This window comes from Lactuca sativa, chromosome 1 (assembly GCF_002870075.4).
Source record: "Lactuca sativa cultivar Salinas chromosome 1, Lsat_Salinas_v11, whole genome shotgun sequence".
Lineage (NCBI taxonomy): Eukaryota > Viridiplantae > Streptophyta > Magnoliopsida > Asterales > Asteraceae > Lactuca > Lactuca sativa.
The window spans coordinates 34,435,997-34,446,518 of record NC_056623.2 but is presented as its reverse complement, the minus strand read 5'-3'; the positions used below and the strand labels follow the sequence as shown (position 1 = coordinate 34,446,518).

Here is a 10,522-nt window from a genome sequence, read left to right as displayed (position 1 = left end):
ATTGCTGAAATTTTGATTATATTTTGTAAAAATTTTATTTCACATTTTTTTTCGTTTATTCTTGTTGAATTTATTTTTCGTTTTTTTATATTCAATAATGATAATTTATTGATGAAATATCATTATTTTTTACTAAAATATCTTTATTTTTTTTGTTGAAATATCATTATTTTTTACTGAAATATTATTAATTTTTATCGAAATGTTATACATTATTAAATTTTACGTATTAAAAAGCTATTTTCGGTTTATAAAATTAGTTTATTTTAAATTTTTAACAGCAGTATGCAAATGTTAAAAAACAAACACGCTTCTTATTACAGTCTGCAGCCGTTTGGTCCACCTCTTCTACTGCAGAGGGTTACAGAGATGGTCTGCAGACTTCATAAATTTTTTTCTTCAGAAAATCAAACAGTACCTAATATTCTTATACCTTCTCATATAAGACAAAAAAAAATACAGCTGAAAATAATAATATTAAAACAAAAAAGTATAATATATTAATAGGAGAGTTTGAATGGGCATTTGCCTGCTTAAGCATGACCAATCGAAGTCAATGCCGTTTTATTGCTTGGATTACATCTTTTATTTGTTGAAAAAAGTTATGAATTTTCTTTTATTTAATCTTTAATAAAATAAAATCTAATTGTAATTTAAACTTTTATAAATAACAGCTGTATTAAATATGACGACATAACTAAATCATCAATATAATCTTCACATTTTTTTAATAACACAAAAATTAAAATAATGCAACATTTGAATACACTTAACTCTTCTGCCCCCCTACAAAATATTTGTTTAAACATTAAAAAGAAAGTTTGATGTGTTTCTGTTGAAATAAGAGGGAAGTGGGTAGCGACATTTTACCCACAAACCTAAAGTATCCTAAGCCACGAGGATCTACTAGGAACACCACCGTTAACCACCGTCAACATATAAAAACCCGGTGGTGCAACATAAATCGAAGGAGGAGCCACCACACTCGCCTGAACCCTATCTTGACCACCACCACTCTCCAAACCCAAACACTCAAGTCTCAACATTCTCTGATTCATCGATAACGAGTGAGTCGTAAACGGTGGTGCATATGCCACCACACTCAAATTCCCGGAATCATTCGTGAGGCCAAAAGTAACATTAAAAATGCGACCGTTTTCCACACCGTGGGCTTTTCGTGGGTAAATGACCATTACGTCCTTTGGCCGGAGATCATCAAACTGTGGGTCCATGTAGTCCGGGGTTAGGGCTTGTAGCCTGAGCTCAGTCGGGTGAGTCACACCGTGCATGATGTACCGGTTATTCGGGTTCCCACCAGCCACCAAGATCCGCCCATCCGGTAACAACACTGCAGACGAATGATACAACCTCGCGATTTTTGTTTTCTTTAACGTTTGAAACCGTTTTCCTGGCCCGTTGTCCGGTTTATAAAGATACGGTTCGAGAGCCGGATCCGATGCGGTACCCCATCCGGCGCACCCTCGTTTTGCACCGTTGATTATCAAGATATCACCGGTCGGTAATACCAACATGTCGCTCATGATCCGTGGGCCCGGCATGTTCTCCATCCGCCACTTGTGGCGGTTTCCGGTGATCACCATTCTTCCACAAGAACGCAAGCCCGTCAGATAACGCCGCCGTTGAGCTGCGGTGTAGGACCCACGGGCTGCACCACCGCATACCATAACTTCAACTTTACCGAAGTTGTCGTTGTAGTCTAAAGGAAGAATTACGGAAGAGCCTGTGCTCGGGTAACTGCGGGCCCCGTTTCCCGGGATTTTTGGGAAGTTTTTTACGACTTTACGTTTTTTATAATCGAAAAGAATCGAATCCCGATTAGCAAAAATGAATAAATGTCCATTGTTTGATAAGTGTAAAATCGGGTATAAATTGTTCCCTTTTGAATTTCGCTCAAACGTACGATGCAAAAACGGGAGATCATATGGTTTATTTGAAGTTTTAGGGACAAATTCGTAGCTAAACGCCGATTGTCCCCCGACAACTATAACACTGTTTTCCTTTGGAAGAGATAAACTCGAAGCATACCATCGCCTAACAAACATCTCCTTTTTTGATTCCATCCAATCACATCCATTATTTTGACACGGTTTATAATACCGGATCTTTTTCGACCCGGACCCGTTTCCACCCGTTTGCAGTAAGGTCCCATTACTCAAAAACGAGCCCGATGAGCACCACGTGTCTGTTGCAAGATGTAGGGCCCGCACTTTGTTTTTCACTATATTATATTCCACTGAGTGTGCGTAACACGAGGACTCCCGGGACCCACCCCGGGCCTTGCACTTTCGTAAACGGTATTGAGATGGGCCCGCATTGGTCTGGTCAAATATGACAACTTTATTGTGGTGGGTGACTGCCATGTGCATTGCTACCACACCGGTGTTGTTCATGAGAAGATTCCAGTTCCACCCGTGTTGACTGGATTTTGACCGGGTGGGGTTGGGCCCGGTTTGGCCCAGTTCATGTGGACGTTTACTACATATAACGCAATTCAAAAGTAAAAGAAAAAGTATGAAGCACTCGAGTGGTTTACACGAGGCCCGTGTCCCACCCATGGGAGTATTGATATTGATAATAATGTTGAGGGAAGAGGGTATGGTATTTGTAGAGTGAAATTAATTATATGAATTTATTTTGGTTAAAGAAATGCATATGATACATCCTAAAGTTATGCAACTAATTTACAAGATCACAAGAAAAGCTTACCCTAAGATTTTGCAATTTTTTTGGGGGTATTGGAGAGAAAGAATATGAAGAGAAAACATGGGGGCTGGTGTTTAATAAAGTTTGATTCTGGTGTGTATGTGACTCCTACAAATAGGGCAAAGTTGAAGGTCTGTGCCACATTCGCAACATGTCTGAAAATATTAAAAGCAAAGAAATCATGAGTTGATTTACTAAAAATGTTTATTTATTTGTATTTTGTAGGTTTATATATATATTTGTGGAAAATGTACCTGATGCCCACAGCCGAAAGCCATGTCCTTCCGAGCAGTTATGCAGATGGGGCAAAGCTGCAAAGAATGTGTAAATTAAAGGTGTAATCTCGGGTAAAATTAGTTCACCAATAATTTCTTTTTTCTCTTTATATGTATTTAATCATATGATTTTATCGCAAAAGTATAGGACATTTGATACTCATATTAGTTGTAACACAATATTTTTGGAAGCAAGTTAAAAAAACTAAAAATGGTTACTTGTTTTTTAGGAGAACAGAAAAGAGGGTATGTTTGTATTATATAGATTGACTTACATTATTATCTGAGGTAGAAGTCCCATGATAATTTGTGTGAGTTGATGATGTTTCTCTTGTTTTGAGAGTTGGTTGGAAAGTAGTGGATCGTGAAGGATTTGGTCCACCATAACGTGGTGGTGGAAGAGAAATCCTATCTATAGCATTTCCTCTACGAGTACTGAGAGAGTACAAGAAATAACAATGTACTTTTATTTATTTGTTTATTATATTTATAGTATATGAAATCTACCCAAATATAGCATCATACTTTAAAAATTCTACTCAGTTATCTCAATGATAATTGCTTTGAATTTATATGATGTTGCTATAATTGGGTAGAACTTTCGAAGTACGATGATGTAATAGGAAGAAATGATAAAGAGTTTTGAGAAGTCACCCACCCTAGTATGTTGAGCTCAAGTGTTGCTTTATATTGTGAAGGTATCTCCATCAAGGCTGAAAGAGCAAACTCTGCTTCCTTCCTAGATGAATCCATGTTCATCGACATAATTTCTGTGAAATTTACAAACTAAAAAATCGACAAAACAAGTAAATATTCAGAATGGTAAAATGGAAGGAAAAAATAAATGAGTAGAAATTTATAAAAAGTTAGGACTCACGCATTTCACTAACTTTATTTATTAAGTTGTTCTTTCTGCATTAAGTAAAAGAGAAATAGTTGTAAAATGGAGTATTATATAAATAAATAAAACTTGCCTGAAAATTGTCAAAAGCCCGAGCAGGAATATTGTCGTCAAATTCCTTCATCATGTCCCATGGTCCATCTCCAACCCCAACTAATACTATTGACAATGGATACTCGCTATATATAAAAAAAAATTAGTACATGTCAAAGAATTTTCGTATGTGAAAACCTAAAAAATGGTTTGTCTTAAATTTACCTAGCTTTCACAATAGCATCAACAGTTCTCCTTTCCTGTGGACTTAGTTGACCATGGTCAGTATCAACACTTCTTGTGACCTGTATGCAAAGGTGCATTTTAGCAATATAGATAGGTGCACAATAGTGGTAACCAAATAGTTGAAAGTTAGAAAATGAGCATCTTTTTTTAATCAAGATTACCTGGCCATCGGCAATGATCAACAAGACATGATATTGACCACCACTTTGTTCAACAATGGTAATTGCCATTTCAATGATAGGGGCAAATGATGTGGGCCCTGTTTGGATGCAGAAAGGAAGTTCACCACTCTTAATTTTCACAAGAAAGCTTTATGTAAGAAAAGATAAATCGGGGTGTTTAATTACAGTTATATAAATTATTATATACAAAACTAATAAAGTGTAATTTCAACCTGCAAGCCGCAATTGAGGTACTAATTCTCTATACCGTCTCAAAACATCTTCAAATCCATCACAAAATTTGTCATCCGGGTAGAAACTAAACACCTCTTGATCATGAGTTGAAGCTATCAAATCACAAAATCACATATAAGTGGCAATAACTTTGAACAACTCACACAATTTAACCATAAATTTCGATTTAATACCATCTCCAAATCCAAAACAAGGAATTAAATTATCCTCATCAAAGGAAGCTAATGTCCTTCCAATTATTGATATTGCTTCTTCATAAGGGTTCATATCAATTCCAATATGATGTAAGCTTCTTCGATGAAAAGACCTTGCACCTAATAACAATCGATAAAATTATTCTAAATAAGCTCCAAAAATGTATATAAGTATATGAAAAAGTCCACTATTAAACTCAACCTGTCCACTCGTTGCTCTTGGTAAAATCTACACCAACAATCAAATTTGAAGACTCCAAACCAGCGCGTGCTAGAGCATCAGTAACCTGAGTAAAGTAAAAATGATGAGTTAAACTTTTTTTTAAGGATAATAGCAATGTACTTTTTTTTTTTTTTTTTTAAAGCCATAATAGCCATAACCTTTTCCTCTTTACTTGAGAGTGAGAGAAGTTTAAGTTAAAATAATGATAATGTTACCTGCTCTAAGTTGTTGTAATTATCATCTATTCTGGAGTATTTTCTCTCAAGGTTCTTCTTAACTGTAGGAGCTTGATCAGGATAGCTTTGATAAGGCGAAGGAGGGTAAGCATATGATTGGGTCACTGGTGGTTGAGGAAATGGCGATTGTGGATAAACCCATGGATTTGATGTCGAGCTATAAGATGAATACGGCCTTGAAACAGCCCTCTTTGAAAATTTGCAACCCATTAACTCTAAAAACACAAAATTAAACACCAAATTGAGTATCATTGATAACTGCAGGAATAGGAAACAATCAATTGAAGAAGAATAATTGTCAAGTTGTTGTAATCGTTAGAAAAAGTGAATTGCATACTGAAATATAAAAACCGAACTTTCTTAAAAAGCGTTGATCGCTGCATTAAAATTCCTAACAAGTTCAACAAAAAGGAACGAAACAGTGTCCAATTTGACCCAAATTCACTGCAGTTTTACTTTTAAAAAGTCAATTCAGAAGTCAAAGTCTTCGTTCTTGTGTTCTGATAAAACGCACATAAACACAAAATTAAACACGAAATTGAGAATTGTGATCAGTAAAACAGTAAAGCATACATCAACAAAACTACATAGAATTCATCCACAAAGACACACTGATCCAGAAATGAAAGTTTCGCTTCAACTTTACATATATACATACGAACGAAGTCGAATTTACTGAAGAAAACACTCAAACAGGCGTTACCGAAAGCAGTACGAATCAATCGAACAAGGATTAATGTTAACTTGTTATAATCCGTAGAGAATTGAGTAACCTACTGAGGAATAGAAGCGGCGCTGGAAAGGGTTGGTGGTTGCAGGTGAAACTTTGAAAGTAGAGTGAAACGTGGCAATGGATTCAGATTTAAATATATATAACGACTCCATAAGACTCAGAGAAAATCTGCAACGTTTTCCCCTTGAGAGTTCGATTCCACCACGTTTTGTGTGTTTCTTCGCAATCACTTCGTCTGAGACGTAACACATGACGTTGACTGATTGCAAAAAAAATTACTTGTATTCCATTTTAATGCAATAATCTCTTTTGAGAAAATAGATATAATTAGTTATTTTTTAACCTTTTTTCTTTCAAATAAGTGATAACCATCAACTTTGTATTAATGTATTTAGCTTACTATAAAATTAATATTTGTTTATATTTTCATGAACCAAAACTGCATAAAATGAAACTCACAGGACTGCATGTGCAAAAAAACTCAAAAAAGTTGTATCAAAACTGCAACAGAATGAAACTATGAGGACAATATGTGCAAAACATTCCAACAGTTGGAGCAAAATTGCAACGTTTATCAAACCGACAGGAGATTTTTGTAATTGACTTCAAAACACTAAAAAAGTGTCGAAATAATTCAGGAAAATAAACAGATCAGCATATCCGGGTTTAGCATATCCGTTAGATATATTTGGTTCACCGGATAAATCATCAAATTCTCACTCTGCTATCTTTTTTTCCACAACAATGGAGATTCTTGGTGTGTCAGTTTCACCTCTCACCTCAACGCCCTCTAATCCCAGCAACTATCAGCATTACAGTAACCACCGATTCGGAAAAACCCATTTCTTCAACCCGTCATCTTTGAAACACAAACCCCTTCACCAAATTCAGTTTAACTCCAGCGTATGTTTGTGCTCCATTATCGACTTTCTCACAATTTACAACTTCCAGGCTCTTATGAAAATTGTATCTTGAGTATTTCTATTGTTTGAAAATTCCAGTGCAAAGGGATCATAAAAGCGCAAGCAGTCGATGAAGATTACGAGTTAAAGCAAGTGAAAGATATGGCTGCAGCTAGGAAGAGATGGGAGGCCCTGGTATTTCCACTGAATTAAATTCTTACAAATTTTTTAGTTCAAAATTGCGAAATTTGTATGAAGAATTTCGTTAAGGGTTCTTATATACTATGATGTTGTTGCATAGTTTGTGGAAGATTTGGCATCGTAGGTCAGTTATCGCATTCAGAATTGCATCTTTGTATGAAGATTTAGGTTGAGGGTTCATATGCATACCTTAATGTCTTCTCCTGTTTGTATGCAAAACATGTGTAAAGATTTTAGATAAGAGTTCTTGGATACTCAAGCTTTTGTGGGTCCTATTTATGAATTACTATTACATTCTCAAAGCCAACGATGTTAGGTGGTGATAAGAATGTGCAATACTTCTCTTGTTAATTAATCTTCCATTAACTTCAACTCAAAGAGTTTGTTTCATTTTTCCACATGTTTATTGTAGGTAAGGGAAGAGAAAGTAAAAATGCTTACACCAAAGGAAGCTGGATACGCCATTCAACTTTCTGGCAAAACTTTACTTGATGTTCGTCCATCTACAGAGCATGAAAAGGTGAACAAAGTTCATATATGATATATCCATTCTTCATCATCATATACACATGATATACAAGTAGCTGAAGTTAAAATTTCAAAAGCAACATTATTATTTTCTTGTTGTTGATTGTTTTGAAGGCATGGGTTAAAGGGTCAACTTGGATCCCTATCTTTGATGTCGATACTCAGTTTGATGCTGGAACTCTTTCACGAAAGGTCACAAGTTACATGATGGGTACCCATTTAATCAGCTTTGTCAACAATCACATTTAGTCAACTAATCAGTTTATGGGCAAATTAGTAATTTTAGTGAGGAAAGTTGGTTAAGTTTGTTATTTGTAGGTGCTTATTACCTATATTTCTTGTATGACAACAGGAGGTTGGTGGAGTGGCGTGCCTACGCTATCTTATGATAAGTATGTGTTGAGTTGTTTGTAACCATGGATAATAATATATAATCAATCTTGAAAAATATAATCTTTTTGTTACAATTTTTTCTCTATTCAACAGACAATTTGTTTCAAAAGTCATGGAGAAATTCCCAAAAGATACAGACCTTATTGTCGCATGCCAAAAGGGATTAAGGTGAACGTCTTTCTAGAACTCATGCCATGGAGTTTTATACCATTTATTTGATTTATGCTAAGCAAGAATAGTTATTTGCACCATTTATCTGATATTTTTTTACGTATTGCTAAATTGTTGTAGATCTTTAGCTGCCTGTGAGCAACTATATAATGCTGGTTATACAAACATTTTCTGGATTCAAGGAGGTCTAGAGGCTGCTGAAGAAGAGGTAGAAGCTTAATCCTTAATTTCAAAGCAAGAGAAACACTTTAGTCCTGTTTTTTTTTTTTTTTCCCTCACTAAAAAGCATGATTTGGTAGTGTAATTAAGTCTTGTTTGATGCAGGATCTTGAAAGGGAAGGTCCTCAGCCCTTTAAGCTTGCTGGAATTGGTGGAGTTTCAGAGTTTCTCGGGTATAACTTACTATCAAACGTCGTCTCATTTTTCCAAATCTTTTCCTTGTAAATAAATGCTATAAAACAAGAATTTGATCATCATGTGGAATACTTGTCCAATTTGCTGAATAAATATAAATATAAAATATATGCAGTTGGACTGACCAACAAAGAGCTCAAGCTGCAAAGGAGGGCTGGGGTTACAAGCTAATGTTTTCTGCTCGATTGGTAACAAGTTTAATTTCAATCTTTTTCCAAACACATTTCACTCAACTATACTTTATAAACTAAAAATTCTCAACATGTCTATACTTCATAGGTGGGGGTTGTTATTGCTGCTGATGCATTGTTTATTGGGGTCCAGCAACTCTCTCATTATCTTCAAGATATAAGGGCTAACTAAAGATCCAATTTTTTTTTTTTTTTTTTTCGTTCAAAGATTATAGATTTCATAGGCGCTTTTTACAATTCTTGTATAATTTTCATGAGGTGATTATACTGCTATTGCCTCGCTAAATTTTGTCTATAAACCGGAACTATGTATGTGTGTATAATTTAGGCCATGTTTTTTTTTTTTTCTTCCATTAAGTGTTAGAGTGTGGATAAATGGAAGGATAAAATGTCATTTCCATCTACAAGTTATAAAAGGTTCAGACTTGATAAGGAAAACCATTTTCCTGACTTCTAGATTTAGTAAAAACGAAATGTACACTTTCTTGCAAGCAAATTATGTGTAGAAAGTAACCAATCGGGTGTGATATATTATGCATTGAGCCTGATGTTAAGACCTACCGAAAGTGGGGGAAGGATCATGTACAAGCTTTATGTAGAGTTTTCATTGTGAATATATAGAATAGTGTCGATTCATTTAATAGATAGGTTTCTTTCATTTGTATAAATCTCTTTACTTATGTAGTTCTCTCTTGTAACATTTTCAAGAGTAATATAATTTGCTTTTCCATTTAGCTTGTTCTTCTTACTTGCTTTACTTTGTTAGTTTACCTTGTGAGTTCCCCATTTCTTTATAGTTTATAGCAATATGTAACCCATTGTATCAACACATATATGTTTCTTACACATTATAGCAACATAACTATTTATTCATAATAACAACATACTTGCATATTTGTACACATAACAACTAACAAATAAAGAACAATGCCTATAATAGAGACATACTTACATATTTTATCAATAAAAATATGTAAGTATGTTGAGATATGGCATAGCCTTAGGAGGTCGGGTCACACTCAACATGCTCCCTACCACTCCATATCTAGGATTCGCATCTCATACCTTGAAAAGTTGGAATTCTTTTTCATGCAAAAACATGCATCCCATACATCCCAATCACCCACCGGCCGATGCTTAGTGGTGTTAAGGCCATACTTCTCGATCATCGCCCCATTATATGAATACAACAATATACCAAAATAACACAATTGTTATTATACTTAATATTGTTAATTATAAGCATCTCCGAGACCCCTCGTTAGTGGTGTTACTTCCACTGCATAATAGTCTCAAACAAAATAAATTCTCATAAAACCATTGTAGGAATGAAACAAAAATAACATAAGCATTTTAACAATAGAAAGAAGATGTTAAATACTTTTCTAGCCAACTTGAAATGACTGGAATTACTAGTGGAGTCGACTATCATCGAACTTGTTGTATGTAAGGGTTGATTCTTTGGTGTCCCTAAGTAAGTTTTTGCAAGCTTTGGTGATAATTCAAGAGACAAATTTGTTTTTGTCATCCTCCTATCATCCTCATACAGATATAGATGGTGAAATTGCTAAACTGAGATTGTGGGTCAAAAGGGTTTCAAATAGAACAAAAGAATACAACCAAAATGCATAACCCTTGTTAATAATTTTACTGTCATCGATACATTTAGTGTAGCCGGACTATGTTCAAGAAGACAAACTGAGCTCCATTTGGTTATATTCCAAGAGAAGAGGTGTGGAGT

The 10,522-nt window shown here is 34.9% G+C and overlaps 3 protein-coding genes across 5 annotated transcripts; 1 reads left to right on the top strand and 2 right to left on the bottom strand.

Moving 5' to 3' along the window:
• Positions 1-686: 686 nt before the first annotated feature.
• LOC111881418 (aldehyde oxidase GLOX) lies at positions 687-2,588 on the bottom strand. The gene has a single exon (XM_023877812.3). It carries the CDS (start codon positions 2,574-2,576, stop codon positions 879-881), a length of 1,698 nt encoding a protein of 565 aa, XP_023733580.1. The 5' UTR covers positions 2,577-2,588; the 3' UTR covers positions 687-878.
• Positions 2,361-6,199, bottom strand: LOC111881419 (E3 ubiquitin-protein ligase RGLG2). 3 transcript variants are annotated; one of them, XR_008231041.1, is made up of 13 exons: positions 6,026-6,198; positions 5,228-5,463; positions 4,992-5,076; positions 4,769-4,909; positions 4,574-4,687; positions 4,341-4,438; positions 4,159-4,238; positions 3,974-4,079; positions 3,658-3,785; positions 3,275-3,434; positions 2,979-3,035; positions 2,728-2,879; positions 2,361-2,496 (listed from the first exon to the last, which is right to left on the bottom strand). XR_008231041.1 is itself a non-coding variant. In XM_042899961.1 (12 exons), exons 2-12 carry the CDS (start codon positions 5,456-5,458, stop codon positions 2,799-2,801), a joined length of 1,281 nt encoding a protein of 426 aa, XP_042755895.1. In that variant the 5' UTR covers positions 5,459-5,463; positions 5,952-6,199; the 3' UTR covers positions 2,520-2,798. The 3 variants fall into 3 exon arrangements, 2 of the variants coding, with proteins under 2 accessions (XP_042755895.1, XP_023733582.1); XM_042899961.1 differs by lacking the exon at positions 2,361-2,496 and having other exon boundaries at positions 2,520-2,879; positions 5,952-6,199; XM_023877814.2 differs by lacking the exon at positions 2,361-2,496 and having other exon boundaries at positions 2,520-2,879.
• A 427-nt stretch (positions 6,200-6,626) lies between these two features.
• LOC111881420 (rhodanese-like domain-containing protein 11, chloroplastic) lies at positions 6,627-9,132 on the top strand. Its single transcript, XM_023877815.3, has 10 exons — positions 6,627-6,884; positions 6,983-7,078; positions 7,497-7,604; positions 7,727-7,823; positions 7,965-8,004; positions 8,099-8,173; positions 8,297-8,384; positions 8,501-8,568; positions 8,706-8,778; positions 8,870-9,132. The coding sequence occupies exons 1-10, from the start codon at positions 6,726-6,728 to the stop codon at positions 8,951-8,953; spliced, it is 888 nt and encodes a 295-aa protein (XP_023733583.1). The 5' UTR covers positions 6,627-6,725; the 3' UTR covers positions 8,954-9,132.
• Positions 9,133-10,522: the final 1,390 nt, after the last annotated feature.